Source organism: Pangasianodon hypophthalmus, chromosome 6 (assembly GCF_027358585.1).
Source record: "Pangasianodon hypophthalmus isolate fPanHyp1 chromosome 6, fPanHyp1.pri, whole genome shotgun sequence".
NCBI classification, from domain to species: Eukaryota; Metazoa; Chordata; class Actinopteri; order Siluriformes; family Pangasiidae; genus Pangasianodon; species Pangasianodon hypophthalmus.
The window spans coordinates 19,227,052-19,244,679 of NC_069715.1; the positions used below are offsets into that span (position 1 = coordinate 19,227,052).

General features: G+C 39.2%; 1 protein-coding gene across 4 annotated transcripts in view; it reads left to right on the forward strand.

Moving 5' to 3' along the window:
- sema4ba (sema domain, immunoglobulin domain (Ig), transmembrane domain (TM) and short cytoplasmic domain, (semaphorin) 4Ba) overlaps positions 1-17,307 on the forward strand; it is a 167,934-nt gene extending 150,627 nt beyond the window's left edge. For 3 of the 4 annotated variants that reach the window (XM_034304954.2, XM_053234853.1, XM_026913484.3), the window contains 7 exons: positions 4,721-4,902; positions 5,601-5,751; positions 10,116-10,326; positions 11,675-11,790; positions 12,073-12,230; positions 12,520-12,608; positions 12,921-17,307. In XM_034304954.2, coding sequence (XP_034160845.1) covers positions 4,721-4,902; positions 5,601-5,751; positions 10,116-10,326; positions 11,675-11,790; positions 12,073-12,230; positions 12,520-12,608; positions 12,921-13,693 — 1,680 coding nt within the window. In that variant the 3' untranslated portion in view covers positions 13,694-17,307. Of the gene's footprint in view, positions 1-4,720; positions 4,903-5,600; positions 5,752-10,115; positions 10,327-11,674; positions 11,791-12,072; positions 12,244-12,519; positions 12,609-12,920 lie in introns of all 4 variants that reach the window. The other variant, XR_004578298.2, reaches the window with a different exon arrangement.
- Positions 17,308-17,628: the final 321 nt, after the last annotated feature.

Sequence of the window (17,628 nt, forward strand, 5' to 3'; positions counted from 1 at the left end):
GGTGTGTCCCTTCCTATTGGCCTCTTCCAGATTTTGACATTGTTCGTCCAGCTCTCTTCCCTTATCCCTCCTGGCTTCACGTTGGAAATCTGCACTCAGCTTTTTGACTTCATACTTGTTGCCCCTGGCTTTGGCCACGTTTCACTGTTCGGCTATTGATATCTTGGATGTCTCACCATTGCTCATCTGGATCTTTCCCTTCTTGACTGAGTAGGTCGAACCGGTTCTTCACTTCCACAGCATACATCAGTGATATGTTGTTGACGTTGAACTTCTTCTGAGTGGTACTCTTCTTGATCTTGCACAGTTTGAGCTTCACTTTGGCCACTAACAGTTGATGGTCTGTGCTGCAGTCAGCACCAGGGAGTGTCTTCGTGGAGGTGATGGAGCTTTTCCAATGTTGCTGGCATAAAATGAAGTCAACCTGGTTCAGATGTTGTCATTTTGGTGAGGTCAACATGTACAAGCATCGTTTGGGTTGGATGAACCATGTGTTCACGATCCTGAAGCAGTTCTCCTGGCAGAATTGCACAGGATGATCACCAGCATTGTTCCTTTCACCTAATCCAAACTTGCCTATGACCCTTGCATCTACTCCTTCTCCTGCTTTTGCATTGAATTGCCCATAATGTATAGAAGGTTCTTCTTTGGTATTTGGTTCAGCACACTTTGGACTTCGCTGTAAAATTGTTTGATCTTATCTTCACTTGTATCTGAAGTTGGTGCATAGACTTGTTGTATGGTGATGTTGAGTGGTTTACCACAGATTCGGATGGATGTGATTCTCAACGCATATAGCCACCTGCTTGCTTGTGATAAAGGCAACTCCCTTCCTCCTGATGTTGTCATTTCCAGAAAACTAACCCACAAACTCGTCTGACTGAAACTGACCATTTCTTTCACTGTAGTTCACTAATGCCATCTCGACTCAAATGTCGGTTCTAATCATTTCTGGTTTCACGATTTCCAGTCAGACTCTGCCCCTGACGTTCCATATTCCAATTTGTTAATACTTCATGCAGCACAGGCTGCTCCTTTTGTCATGGACACCATCTGCTTTTGGGCTTCCCATAGGATTTCCCTCCAACTGCATCATACGAGGTACCAGGTACAGGCCCTTGCTCTTCCACAGTCACTCATAGGCTACCATCCAGCCTGGAGGGTCCACTGTCGGTATCCATATTTGAAGCATGTTGAAAACTTGCCATAAAGAATTCTGGTGGGATTTTTTTACAGGGTAGTTCACCATTGCATACATATAGACCTGTGTAATTTAAGATCAGTGTTGAATTAGTGCTAGCAGGGGCCTAAGACAAAGGGAATATATTCCCCTGGGGTCTCTATCACAGCCTTGAGGGCCAACTTTTCATCCATATCAAGCTGTTTGACCTTGTTAATCAGAGTGCTTAAAGAGTCAGATGAACCAGGCTTTCTTCTTTTTTCTGCAGTCCTTGGCAAAATGACCTAGTTTTAATTGAAATATATGTTGGATTTTGAGAGTTTAAAGTTTTCACCGATCACTTCTACTTCTCTCCCCTTGCTCTTCTATGACACAATGTGTAATTCAAGGCATATCAGTCCGTTGACCATATTGTCAGTTGGGAGTAGTGAATTGCCAGTTCTGCTTTAGCTCCATGAAGAAGAACTTGTTTTGATGGCCTGATGATGTTCTCATTGCCTGAAGAATTGCACCAAATTTCACTGAAGGAAAAGGTTCAATTAGACATTGGATCCAGGCTGTCATTTTACCCCAGTTGACATGTACATTCACCTGGTTCCAAATCTAGTTCTCAGTGGCAGTCTATGCTGCTGCTAGATTTTGCTTCTGTTCACCAGTGGCTTTATCCAGGCCTCTGCTGAGTTCAGTCTGTGCTGTTGTTGTCATAAAAGAACTCAGAACTATCATACCATCATATGGATGGTGATTATAAATAGCTTTGAGCCAATGAAGATCATGCAATTTTTTATCCCGTCTTTTCTAGTATGATGCGTGTATTCACTCCATTTGCCAGTGTCAGCTGCTCCAGACACTTGATGTTGATTAACCAGTTCTCCTCCTCTGTGCCTAGTTTTAAGATGTCTTAGTTGTAGTATCTCTGTTACTGCTCTGACCCCGCTGCAGTGTGCCATTTTAGACAAGTGGTGGTGGTGATGATGTTCCATTTATGTTTTTTTTTCTCTTACCAGAATCATTGCAATTTGTTGCTTCAGCCTTTGGAAGGTAGCATTGTTTATTTCTGAATTATGTTTTTTGATGGGTAGTGCCCATTTCACAATAAGGCTGAGTGTTTGCTGGTGCTGAGATTCCTTTTGTATTTTCATTACTTTTGAGAGGTGTTCCCTTGGTCTGTTTCAGCTTTTTCTATTCCAGCTGAGCTGTGAGCCATTTAACATCTTTCTCTAGCTCTGTTTCTGTGTAAAGAGCTTTCTCAGCATTTTTTCATAAAGCACTTACAGATATGAGAACTTCACTCATAACAGATAATTGAATTTCATGATCTTTAACTTTACTGTCTGTCTTAGTTTTAGTCCGAATCTCTGTCAACGAATGTGTGAAAGGAGCACAAATGCTGTCATTTCTTTGCTTCATCTGTTGTTGTCTTAATTTTCTGATCTCCTCTCGAAGCCATAAAGTTTTTTTGATATTCTACACTTCTGAATACATTTTGTCTCGATCTTAGCTAATTCAGCTATAAATCCAACAATTGCCTGAAATTCAGGAAATAAACTCAGTTTGGTGGGATTTTCCTTTGCCATGGCCAGAAAATTTAAAGGTTCTCTTCAACCATAAATCTTAGTTCTCCTTTTTCCTTTTTCTGCAGTGCATTTTAACTCCCACACACTCACACTCTGCAGAGTATTTATGGCCTTTTTCAACATTTGATCCCTTAAAGAGCATTGTAGCACCACTATTTACAATGCCATCCCTTCCACCCAGAGAACATGGTTAATTTTGCTTCATTTGGCTCCCAGCCATGGATGACCATGGCATCATCAGAATTTGAATGGAATGTGATCTCACATTTACAGGGTGGGCACTTTTCTTTTGGGCCATTCAGGAGCCATTTCACAGGTTGTTTTGCTATGGAATCAGGGCTTTGAAATATTCCACAGCAGGAAAAAAGCATGACAGTTGGCTTACTTCCATTATGCATGTACATTCAAGTTCACATTGAAAAACTTTCATAAATGTCCCTGTCAACTATGCTAAATGCTAAACCATCTCTACCTTTTTATCTTCATGGAAAAAATGCAGACAGACACAAATTTTAAGTGGGAAAGTTTATGTATATATATATATATATATATATATATATATATATATATATATATATATATATATTCTGCTGATCTCCTGCAAGTTTCACACACAGCAGTCTCTCAGTGATTGGCAGTCTGTGGGCAGAAATGGCTTTTTGATGAGGGAGGTCAGAGCAAAATGGCCAGACTGGTTTGAGCTGACAGGAAGGCTATGGTAACTCAAATAACCACTCTTTACAATTGTGGTGAGCAGAAAAGCATCTCAGAATGCAAACCTGTGAGCCCGATGGGCTACAGCAACAGAAGACCACATCGGGTTCCACTCCTGTCAATCAAGAACTGGAATATGAGGATACATTGGGCACAGCTTTATAGAAACTGGACAGTTGAATATTGGAAAATTGTCAACTGTTTTCTTTTTTTCGGTCTTCAACTGTACTGCAACTAATTTCTAGGGCCTTGTTTGTTTTTAGGAAGAATTAAGTTTAAGCATTTATAAATTTACCAAATCTATTGTCTACAAGGAGTCATGGGTTAAGGCAGGTTCGCTAAGGTAGTTGTTTTCTGAGGTAGATGTTTTCTGAAAATGCAAAGTTTCATTAGCACTGGGCTATGATCTGATATGGCTGTGTTTTCATATTCCACTGATGTCATTAGGGAAAGCAATTGTCTGTCTAATAACAGATAATTAATCCTGGAATACTGTATGTCTGTTATAATGGGGGAGGGGGGCTGAATTGAATGGCATATGGGCTTCCAGTATATATACAATTTTACTTTTTTGTTAATTTGTGTACATAGATTGTTTTTACGTTGTAAATAAATTCTTTTGACATGGTGTTCAGACCCCCATCATTCATCATCAACTCAAAAACCTATTGACTACTCAGCCAACATGGCCATTTCTCTGAGCCATCCCGAAAGAACTTCAGATGATGTTGCCAGTGAAACATTTTGAACACCAAAAACACCAAATAACCTATTAACCTTTCACTTAAACAGTAATGGTGTGTAGGAGAAGAGAGAGAAGAGAATGCTTAATGGTTGATTATAATTATGTGATTTTGCCTCTAAATCCTCATATCACTCCTTTACAGCAGTCAGTTAAAGGTTATCATTTCTCTTTTTGGAGATATTTGCAGTCCCTACCTTTACCATAGATTTCAGTGGCTTCCACTCTGATACTAACCTGCTCAGCCACATTTTGTAGTTCAACCCATAGTTGTTCTACATATAATTGCCTGTTGATTAGCAGTCAGTGACTTTTTTATGGTTGAAAGGGATTCTGCACTACACTCAGTCTCAGAATTCTTTTTGTTTCATTTTTTCAAAACTAGTCCTTGTCTGTGAATTTCTACTGTGAGTTGGTAAATTTATTGTCTTCTTTTGAATCAGGTGTGATACCTGTCTCATATAGATGTGTGTGTGTGTGTGTGTGTGTGTGTGTGTGTAATTGCAGGGTGATAAGGGAGGAGAGAGGGTCCTGCAGAAGAAGTGGACCACCTTTCTGAAAGCCCAGCTCCTCTGCTCACTGCCTGAAGACGGCTTCCCTTTTAACATCATTCAAGACATGTTTGTATTGACACCCAGTAAGGAAGACTGGAAGAGCACTGTGTTCTATGGAGTTTTCACCTCTCAGTGGTAGGAACTAGCTGTACGGTGACACATGTAATTGATGAACACTTGACTGACAAATGTGAATAACAATGTGTAATGACTTTGTGCAATGATGCCTTTAAGTGTAGAATAATGAAACAGGCACCATAATGTTATATAGCACAGTATGTTGTGTATATGTATAATATCCTTTATATATATGACTATTCCTGTGTGTTAAGTTTTGTTCTAGACTCTTTGTTAATATCACTGTGGAATACCAGGTCTGAAGGGTGTCTTGTGTAAATGGAAAGCTTTCAACACAAGTTCACTCCCATTTCATATCACATTTTTATTGACCCATAGCCACCAGTGTTTGGTGTGTGAGTTTTGGCTTTTGGTACACTGTGTTAATACAGAGTGAAACACTGGTTAGAAAGAGTTTGCATGCAGCACACCTTCAGAGACATAAAAGAGAGACACATACCCCATTCTGGTTTGCATAGATTCTCTTAGGTCTGTAAATCCAGTTTTTGTGTTTACCAAGATTGTTGCATGTCATTGTGTATTTTTAAGGTGTTAACTAAAGTATATAATAGGAGCGGTCAGCAAATGTAATAAAATTGATCACGGTACAAGATACCACCCATTTCTTTAAAGCTGCTTTGTGACAATGTCCATTGTTAAAAGCACTATACAAATAAAATTTAAATGAGTGAGTGTTTTTGTGTGTATCTTTGCAGGTACAAAAGGGCATCGGGCAGCTCAGCTGTGTGCACCTTTACCATGAACCAAGTGGAGGAGGTGTTTAATGGTCGTTATCGGGAGGTTAACAGGGAAACACAGCAATGGTCCACCTATAATCACCCAATCCCAGAACCCAGACCTGGAGCGGTATTTATATTCTTATCAGAAACACCTTGTCTTGGTTAGGTTTTTATTTTATTTAATATTGGACAATTAACATTTTTTTTTTTAATAACAATTACAATTTTTTTTACAAAAAAAATAACAATTTTTTTTGCTGTACACTGAAGACATTTGTGTTTGAGAACAGAAGATATTTAAAAAAAAAGATCCTTAATATTTAGTTGCATATCCCTTTCTTGTAAAAACCCGTCAAACTGTTGGTTTCTTCTTTTCTCATGCTTTCCCGGGCTTGTACTGCAGTTGTTGTTTGTTTTGGGGGGTTTCTCCCTTCAGTCCCCTCATCAGGAGGAGAAATGCATGCTCAATTGACTTAAGGTCTATGTGATTGGCTTAATCAGTCTAAAACCTTCGACTTTTTTTTTCCCTGATGAAGTCCTTTGTTGTGTTGGCAGTGTGTTTTGGGTCATTGTCTTGCTGTATGATGAAGTTCTTCCCAATGAGATTGGATCCATTTCTCTGTAAATTGGCAGACCGAATGTTTCTGTAGACATCTGTATTCATTCTGCTGAGTGACAGAACATCATCAATAAAGATTAGTGAGCCATGCAAGCCCAAGCCATGACACTACCACCACCATGCTTGACCAATGAGCTTGTATGTTCTGGATCATGAGCAGATACTTTCTTTCTATACACTTTGGCTTTTCCATCACTAGACTGACCACTAGAGGTCAATCTTGGTTCCAGAAGTTTTGTGGCTCATCTCTTTATTTCTTTGCAGATTCCTTTTAAATTTCCTTGGCCGCCTTTTACTTACTGCTGATCAGTGTTTTGCATCTTATGGTATGGCTTCTATATTTATGCTCTGGAAGTCTTCTTCGAATGATGGATTGTGATACCTTCAACCCTGCCCTGTGGAGGTTGTTGGTGATGTCACTGACTGTTGCTTTTGAGTTTTTCTTCACAGCTGTCACAATGTTTCTGTCATCAACTGCTTTTGTTTTCCTTGGCCAACCTGTTCGTTGTCTGGTTATTAGTACACTAGTGGTTTCTTTCTTTTTCAGCACATTCCAAATTGCTGTATTATTATGGTTTATCCATTTTAACTAAAAATGCAGTCTTCACAGGAGAAACCCATGGCTCAAACAAAGAGTAGACATTCAGAGCTATTAATTGTTTTAACAATTAATCTAACAGGGCACACCTTGGCAACAAGAAACACTTGTCAGTTACATGTGCCAATATTTTTGATCATTTAAAAAAATGGGTTGGTTCAAACAAAAGATGGCTTCTAAGTTGTTTGGCACATCTATATGTAAATATCAGGAAATTCTGATCTATTGTCTCATATTCTTTGGGTTTGATCTCAAACTCAAATGTCTGCAGTGTGTAGAAAAAAAAACAAAGAATTGGCCTTGCAGTTCTAATACTTTTGGTGGGGACTATACATAGCTTACGGTGCCACCACAGGTGGTAGCTAGAATGTCCAGCATTGCTCTTAATCCTAAGTACGTCTCTACTTCTTTGTATGCATACTGAGTGAGCTGTATTAAGTGTTTGCCTGCACACAATGTGGACAGGAAAAATTACTTTCTTTTTCCTTATTGTGGAATTTTTTTTCCCACTGTTTTCCTCATCCTGATGGATGCAGCTGACACGTACATTGTTTGTACCAGAGATCATGTTGTGCCTTCGAAACAGCACAGCAGTTAGCGAAGGACCTGAAATTCCCAAGGTGTTGAGGAGGAAATATAGAGGATATAAGGCTGAAGAAGATACAAACCATATCCTCCCTCCACTGTGATATATAATGTTGGAGGGTTTTCAGTCTGTTCAAGCAGACAGGGATACCAGAGGGAAGAAGGGAGGGGGCCTAGCTGTGTTTTTTTTTTTTTTTTTGTTAACTTCAGATGGTGACAGTGCAATTCTGGCCATATCACTTTGAAGGAATGCATGTGCAATCTGGACATTGAACTGTTAGGGGTGAGTCTCCATCCGTAAGCTGAGACAGATTTCACATGCCATCATCCTGGTTATTTACATTCCACTGTCAGCTGATGAGGTGCGGGCATGTGACATCATCCACACTGCAGCAGATTTACAACCTCTTCACCCGACTTGTGATCACTAGTTCAGTGAGGAGCTGGTCACATGCACTCTATAATCCACATGGGGAGGATATAGATGGACTTACAGAGTGCAAAATAGAGTACATTCATTTCTGTGTGAACAACACTGTTCCAACAAGGACAGTTCGTTGCTTCCCAAATATCCTCCCACCAACCCCTCTTTTGTTTCCACTGTCTGCTACCCTCATTCCCACTCTCATACCCTCACTCCTCGATAATCCAGTAGCGATACTCCAAAGCACTCATTCCCGCACTCTTTACACATCTCAGCTGAACAGGTCAGATGAGAACTGTGTAGACTGGAGGGTCCCTGTTCTGTGGAAGACATTCTGCCTTGTCCAGGTTTCTATGAAGCCATGTCCTAGTACTCACAGTGACTACAGATCATGAATTTTCCTCCTTCATCAGGCTTATACTCACCTGGATGAATAAGGCAGTATTGTAAGAATGTTCTTTGATTTCTTAATTATCAAGTGTCAGGGAGTGCATGTGGACAGTAACCTGGATGGGGCAGTGAACTCTTTGGCTTTGTACAGAAAGGTCAGGTGGCCAGTGCAGTGTTCCACCAGCACACTACTGTTATAGGGTTAGATTAGGGCAGCTGATGCCAGTAGGATCAACAAGATGATCAGAAAGGCCAAAAAAAAAGCCAAAGATTCAGACCACTGTGGAAAGAGCAACACGGAATGTCACAGGAGATCTTTTCTTCCTGTGATAATCAGACTGTACAACACCTCTTTCTGCAGGAAGGGGTTCAATAAAATTTAAATGCTGCTCACTGTAATTTGTTTTGCACATGTACCATTTTATTTAAAGAATATTTTCATTTCATATTTATTTACATTTCTATTTCTACAATTAAATAACATTAAACTTGGTTTTAATTTTACTTACACTTTACTTACACTGGTAAATGTTTTGCAGTTTTTAAAGAATATTTCTATTTTTATTTTATTATTTATGTTATGTCTTCATGATATCCATACATTGTTAGCCAGAACTTTCTAGTTTATAGCCTAGATTACTAAAACCATATTTTTCATTTCAGCTTCCCTCCAATGTTAATTGTTGCCAGTGCAAGTTCCCCTTGTTGCACCGTTGACTGCTAATGCTTCGTTTTATGCTGTGATACACTGTATGGCCAAATGTATGTGCACACCTGACCATCACATCCATATGTCAAACTTCCTCAAACTGTTGCCACAAAGCCAGGTCCATAAAGACATGGTTTGCCAAGGTTGGAGTGGAAGAACCTGAGTGGCCTGCACAGAACCATGACCTCAACCCCACTGAACACCTTTGGGATGAACTGGAATGCCCACTGTGAGTCAGGCCTTCTCACCTGACATCAGTGCCTGATTTCACTAATGCTCTTGTGGCTGAATGAGCACAAATTCCCAGAAGAGAAAAGGAGACCAACTCCATATTAATGCCCATGATTTTGGAACAGGTTATTCAACAAGCATATATGGGTGTGACTGTCCATAAGGTGTACATACAGCCCAGTTAATGTGTGGAAATTCTGGGAGTTTGGGAGAATGACTAAGGGTTTTAGTGGACTAGGGTGAGTTGCATCACAAGCATGCTATCATAGCAGATGGCAGACATAGTAGCCGTTTTTGATGTACTCCTGCCTATGCTTTGAACTCCTGCGCAACTGTCTGAATATAACTTACGTCTGTAATTAGGTCCGAGGTTGATGTGCGCAATTTCAGTATGAAGTCCTTACTATGCATGCATAACGCAACAATCAGTGGGGCCCACAGTATAAAATGTTCTTGTATTATTACCCATTTTGTCATTAATGAAAAATAACTGAGTATTAATAAAAAAACCCATTCTGGCAGTTCAAACTTATCCAGATTTTGAAGCACTTTTTGCATCTTGCAATGTGCATGGTGCATATTTGCTTATAGAGTCATATGCCAGTTATATAAATGCAAGTTGTTTAGTGCAGAATGCAGCTTTTTTTATACTTAGTGCATCAAACATCTCTGCACGTGTAAATATAAGCTTGATGCTTGAACATTTAACAGTGTCAGCTAGTTTAGCTACAGGTGTGACCGCTGCTATAGACAGTCTCTTCCTAAACACAGGGGAACTGATAACACTGATAAGTTTCTATCTGAAATACTTGCTAAATTACCAAGTTCAATTTGGATTTTTAAATATTGTGTAATTGTAATGTGCATGTGTATATTGTGTGAAAGTAAAACCCCCACTCATGCTAACCTCTCTCTCTTCATTCCTCTCTTTGTAGTGCATTACTAATGCAGCTCGAGCTCAGGGCATCTTCTCCTCACTGCACATGCCGGATAAGGTTCTGAACTTTGTGAAGGATCACTTCTTGATGGATAGTGTGATTCGCAGCCAGCCGTTGCTGGTTAAAAGCAATGTGCGTTATATGCAAATCATTGTGCATCGTGTCCAGGCTGTACAAAGGGCCTACAATGTGCTTTTTTTGGGTACAGGTGAGGGTGTATTCAGTTGACTTGAATATACACATTAGGAATTTAATACTAAAATTGTGCACATCTTCTCTTGCATTATATCCACTATGGCTTAGGAGGTGTAGGATTTACTTCATTGCATCTTGTAATGAAAATACAAAAACAAATTTACTATAAATTTTTAAAGAAAATTTTCAAGGCTTGTAGTTTCAATAATCTGTGTTTCTTTTTACATGTTTTATTACACCCCTAACTGTATTCACCTATTCACAAATAAAGGACCTTTTGTACAGAGGTGCTACCCCAAAATTAAATTTATTATATCAAAAAAAAAAAAAAAAAAAAAAAAAAACTTCCTAATTTAGAGTTAAACAATCATTAATTCTGTATGGGTGTGTTCTACAATCATACAATAAGAAATTGGAAAGTGACACAATTTTCGTAATTTTGCCTCTGTACACCACCACAGTGGATTTGAAATGAATCAGTCAAGATGGGATTTAAGTGTAGACTTTCAGCTTTAATTCAAGGGTTTAACAAATCATTGCATTAACCGTTTAGGAATTACAGCCATTTTTTGCAGAGTCTCTCCATTTTCACAGGCTCAAAAGTAATTGGACAAACCAATATAGTCATAAATATTAGGATTATTTTTAATACTTGGACGCAAATCCTTTGCAGTCAGTGAAAGCCTGAAGTTTGGAACCCATGGACAAATGCTGTGTTTCCTCCCTCGAGATCCTTTGCAAGGCCTTTACTGCAGCTGCCTTCAGTTGCTGTTTGTCTGTAGGTCTTTCTGCCTTCAGTTTTAACTTCAGTAAGTGAAAAGCAGACTCAGATGGGTTGAGGTCATCAGACATTTAAGAACTTTGCCTTAAGAAGCCCTTGGGTTGCTTTCACAGTATATTTTGGGTCATTATCCATCTGTACTCTGAAGCACACTGTCCTTTCAGTTTTGCAGCATTTGACTGGAGGGACTCTGTAAAAAAAAAATGGCTGTAGTTCCTAAATGGTTAATGCAATATTTTTTGTTAAACCCTTTGAATTAAAGCTGAAAGTCTTCAGCTTCACTTGAATCACATCACGATTGCTTCATTTCAAATCCATTGTGGTGGTGTACAGAGGCAAAATTACGAAAATTGTGTCACTGTCCAAATACTTATGGACATGATTGTATAAGCTTTGCTTTCCCACAATGTCTCCATTTCACTACTGTACAATGATTACTAGCAGAAAAATGCAACATGCAATACTGTATATAGCAGCAATGTAGCAGACCTGAAATGCACCTACTACCAGAGATTATAGCTTAAAATAGGTTTAAATAGGAGTCCTGCCTGTAGCCTTTTACATGTCACATGTTTTCCAGATGATGGCAGACTTCACAAAGCCATTAACTCCAAGGGCAAGATGCACATCATCGAGGAACTAACACTTTTTCTAGAACCACAACCCGTGCAGCACATCAAGCTAGATGCTGAAAAGGTATGGAAATCTGTTTCATGATACAGGGTCTCTAAATCAGCAAGCTTAGAGATGCTCCTCTTCTGTAGAGAGAGCTAGGCCTGGGTGTCTTGGATACCATTTCCTGCATCTTTTATTTCTACTTTGACCTGTATGCAATTGTGTAAGAAATTACAATTATCTTTCAATTGTCTTTCTACAAAAGCAAAAAGATAATGTGTTAATAGAGCAGCCATTGTCTGTTAGTGATCAGCATTTGAGGGTTAAATATGCCACTGATTTCTTATGTCTCCTCTGGCTCAGGGTGTGTTGTTTGTGTCCTCTTACTCCGAACTAGTGGAGATTCGTGTTGCTAACTGCTCCAACCACCAGAGCTGTGGGGAGTGTATTCTCACCAGAGATCCTTACTGTGGCTGGACAGGGGGGCAGTGTGTGGATGTCAGGCAGGCATCATCTAAAAGGTTAGCAGAGCAGGTACATTCTCAAAAGTGGAAAAAAAAGCCTACACATTAATGAGATCCCATTAAACCAATATTTTAGTCCCACAGTATTTACTGGGAGTGCACTGGGGTGCAGACACTAACTTTCTTGTTATTTAATGGTATTTTTTTGCGTCTACAAAGACTGCACATAAGGTATATATGTATATGCAAAGTAATATTCTTTTTGTATCAAGGTTGTAAAGTAGGAAATTATGGTAATTCTGATTGTCACTTTGATTTATGGATCCTATGCTTCTTACTTTTACAGTAAAATTCTGCAAGATATAGAAGATGCCAACACAGCCACATGTGATGAGGCCCTGCCCAGGTCCCACTCTGCACAGCTTCCATCCACACGTAAGTGAAATCAAGATTCACTCAACATGTAATTCTCCAATTAAATTTTTTTTTTACTCAAGGACTAGGCTCAGTTCATGTCCAGGCATTCAACTCTAAATGTCACTGATAAACCGACTACAGCAGAGATCTATATGCTTTGAAAGTACTGTAGCAGTATCAGATTCCTGCCCAAATAAGCAGACTATATAATGTTATACTTTAAATAAGTGAAGATGTATTAAACAGGCCAAAGGGCAAATTTAGTTGTTTCAGAAGGGAACTTTGATTAATTATTAATAACTACTTAAATGTAATGTAACTCACCCACAGGTATTCATCCATGTCAAGTGATCAGAATCCCAGTGAACACATTTCAAGTGCTGCCATGTAAGTTGCGCTCTAACCTGGCTGAAAGACGATGGGAGTATAGCAAGGGTGCTGGGCGCTTTCTCTATCCAAGCTCTGATGGGGGGCTTGTAGTAGTGGCCCAAACAGGCAGGGAGGAATCCTATGAATGCTGGTCAGTAGAAAAGGGCTTTTGGCAGCTTCTGGCCAATTACTGTGTGAAGGCAGAGCCACAACATGAGAGCACCACGCTGACTGGTAGCTCTCACACCCCCCTGGTGCCCAAGGAAGAGCCAATGATCCTTCCAGGTGAAGCTCGCTCATCACTGATGGAGACCAAAACCTACTGGAATGAGCTGATTGTGGTATGCACACTGCTGGGCGTCTCCCTCCTTGTCTTTTCTTTGTTTGTGATCTACCGGAATAGAGACCACATGAAATCCATGTTAAAGCAGAGCGAGTGTCCCAACATGCAGCAGAAAAAGGCACAAATGGCAGGAAAGCCCACTGAAAGTCTACCACTGAATGGCAACAATATCCCATCCTCAGTGTCAGACCACAAGGGCTACCAGACACTGCACGACAACTACTTCTGTAGTACACCAACACAAGAGTGTTCTTCACCTGAAAACAGCAAAAGTTTCTCAGAATCAGAACAGCGCCCGTTGCACCTGAAGGACACCCATGTAGAGATATCACCCACCTGCCCACGTCCTCGAGTACGCCTTGGCTCAGAGATCAAAGATTCCATCATTTGAGACTCTAGATGTAAATGACAACTTCAGTGACAATACAGTGATGTAGAGGGAATTGACAGCACCACAGGACACACAGCAAAGACTTGAAACCCACTTCTGTTGAACGTTTAATAGGATATGTGTATTATTTTCTTTGCACTATGTCCGCTACTTATGTCTTGGTGATGTCCATATTCTCTCAGTCACTGGTAGTATGCGTTTCATGGGGCAAAAAAATGAGAGCGGAGCAAACTTATGACTCTTAGAGCAGCATTTATAAAGCTAGATGATCCCAGGAATATGGTGTGCTGATGTAATGCCAATCAAACATTTGCCATCAATTCTGTCCAAATCATCTGTTGGCATCCCTGCTAGTTATGGGGTGCCCTCAGGGATTACTATCCTGATACCCTCCCATCAACCTTGCTTATGCCATTTGATGATTCATTTCACCACTGCAGGGTGCTAGAAGGCTATACGGTGCCAGAAGGCTAGATGTAGTAGTCTTGTAAACCAGCATAGATAGTGTAATTGGTACAATGTAAACAAGCTTTGATTAAAAAGCCTCATGATATACAGTCAGGTCCAGAAGTATTTGAATAGTGACAGTTTTTGTGATTTTGCCTTTATACACCACCACAATGGATTTGAATTAAAACAATCAAGATGTGATCAAAGTGTAGACTTTCAGCTTTATTTTAAGAGGTTCCACAAAAATATGGCATTTACCATTTAGGAATTACAGCCATTTTCAACAAAGTATCTCAGTTTTCAGGGGCTGAAAGGTATTTGGACAAAGTGACATAATTGTAAATATAACCAAAATTTTAATACTTGGATGAAAATCCTTTGCACTCAATGACTGCCTGAAGTCTGGAGACATCACCAAATTCTGAGTTGCCTCCCTGGAAATGCTTTGCCAGGCCTTCACTGCAGCCACCTCCAGTTGCTGCTTGTTTGTGGGTCTTTCTGCCTTCAGTCTTGTCTTCAGTAAGTGAAAAGCATGCTCTATTGGGTTGAGATCAGGCGACTGACTTGGCCATTGAAGAATATTCCATTTCTTTGCCTTCAAAAAGTCTTGAGTTGCTTTCGCAGTATGTTTAGGGTCATTATCCACCTGCACTGTGAAGCGGCGTCCTATCAGTTTTGTAGAATTGGCTGAATGTGAGCAGAAAGTATAGCCTTATACACCTCAGAATTCATCTTGCAACTTCTGCCAGCAGTCACATCATCAATAAATACCAGTGAGCCCGTTCCATTGGCAGCCATACATGCCCATGCCATAACACTGCCTCCACCATGTTTGACACATGATGTGGTATACTTTGGATCATGAGCTATTCCATACTTTTCTTTTCCCATCATTCTGGTACAAATTAATCTTGGTTTCATCAGTCCAAATAATCTTATTCCAGAACATGGTAGGCTTTTCTAGATGTTTTCTGGCAAAGTCTAATCTGGCTTTCCTGTTCTTGAATGTTACCAGTAGTTTGCACCTTGTTGTAAACCCTCTGCATTTACATTCATGAAGGTGTCTCTTGATTGTAGAATTTGACAGTGATATGCCTACCTTCTGCAGAGTGTTTTTGACTTCTGTTGATGTTGTGAAGGGGTTTTTCTTCACCAAGGAAAGGATTCTGCGATCAACCACTTTAGTTGTCTTCCGTGGTCTTCCAGGCCGTTTGATGTTGTTGCGCTCACCAGTGCTTTTTTTCTTCTTAAGAATGTACCCACCTGTTGATTTGGCCACACCTAAGGTTTTTGCTGTCTCTCTTATAGATTTATGTTGTTTTTTCAGCCTAATAATGGCCTCCTTCACTTGCATTGAGATCTCCTTGGACTTCATATTGGTAGCTCCAGTCAAACAGCTACCAAACGCCAACTCAATACCTGATATCAACTCCAGACCTTTTATCTGCTTCATATGTCTTGAAGTAATGAGGGAATGAACTGCACCTTGTCAATTAACTTCTTGTCAGTCAATTGTCCAAATACCTTTGAGCCCCTGAAATTGGAAGTACTTTGCTTAAAATGGCTGTAATTCCTAAATGGCAAATGCCATATTTTTGTGGAACCTCTTAAAATAAAGCAGAAAGTCTACACTTCGATCACATCTTGCTTGTTTTATTTCAAATCCATTGTGGATGTGTATAAAGGCAAAATCACAAAAACTCTGTCATTGTCCAAATACTTCTGGACCTAACTGTCTATGCAAGGCTGGAGTACATCATCATGACCTCAGTACAAGTCAGTTCTACTATGCAAAGCACTGGGAATTCATCAGGAATTGGATTTCCATTTAGAAAAGCTAGCATTGGCACACGGCCACATCTTCAGTACTGCCTCCCAAAGCAACACACATACAATCAAGTATTAAAGTAAGAATAGAGGTAATGTGGTAAAGTGAGATTATATTAGTACAAAGTGTGAACAGGGCCTAAGAAGGCATATGGTACAGGTAGAGCATTATGGGACATGAAGGCAAAAAAAGAAAAATTCAAGGACCTAAGAGATGGAGGACTTGCTTTTCAAGGATAATGCCAATCACACCAGTGTTAGGGATGAAATAGAAAAATGGGGGAAGTTCATGTAAACACTGGTGGTGACCAGTATCAATAATATTATACCCATTTAAAGAATCAAATCTGTAGTCCATTGTGCCAAATTTTTTTAAATGTAAATCAATAATATTTTATTGTATTGCAATGTGCCACAAAAGGGTGTTGTATTTAAAAGGATTGAAATAATATAAAATGTCAGTTGAACAACTTTTAAACTTAAAGGGAAAAATCATCATTCTTGTGGGCTACATTTGTAGAGAGTTATTTAGACTGCATTTCTTTGTCATGTTTACCTTTCGGAAGACAAAGTTGGCTGGACATTCATCTTGTTACTTCAGTTGCTTAACTGATTAGAGCAGTGTGTTTAAAAACCTGTAACACAGCTCAGTGGAACTACATAAGAGTAGCATATGATGATGCAAAAAAATCTATATTTGTAGTCATAAAATGTTTTCATGGTTGAAAATGCCATTTAAGTGGTTCTTGAACATTGGGACCTGTTAATCTTCCAAAGATGGACATTCTATTGCACCACTTTGAACATATAATGTACAAACTTTATATGTTATTTCTCTTGTAAGAGCATGCAAACATTTGTTCCACAGATTGTAGTAACAAATTCAATTGAACATATTCCAAAATATTTTTCCTAAATGTTTATGAATTACTTTATTTGATATGTTTTGCAAAAAGTAGCCATCCGATATGTGTGCTACTGTACTACTGATTGACTGCCATTGTGGTAATGGATGTATATGTATAAAATATTTCCACAGTATGTTAATGTAAAATGGGGCTGTTAATGTAAAAATGGGGCTACCATCAAACTGTTGACATTTCTGTAGCAAGAATTTTAGATATTTTTTCTTAACACCTTCATACAGGTGGGTACATATTGTGAATGCAAGTTGGTGTTTCTTGTGCTATGAAACACATCCTCATAGCTTTTTTTTTTTTTTTTTAAATGGCTGTGCACAATCATATGTATAGATGTCAGAGCTCACCTGCATGCCTCCTATTATGTGTATCCTCCATGCTCCAGAAAGGAAAAGTAAAAGAATTCATTGTTGCAAATGCCTTAGGATTGTCACTAATAATCACAAAATAGCTCATCTGAACTGCAACATTAATCATCTGGTCATATGTGAATGCAATACTATGAATATTCATTTGCAAAACTCTCCACAAATACACAATAAGCTCTAACATTTCTCCAAATTTATGTAATATTCTAAGCACAGCATAAGGCCTCTAAATTCATGATCATTTCACCCTATAGCTATATACTAAAATATATTCAATCTGAGCCAATGGATTAGCATAGTGATTTTTTTTTTTTTTGTAATAATGTATAATTTCTGTTATACATTTCACGTAGAGATTCTAGTGATAGAC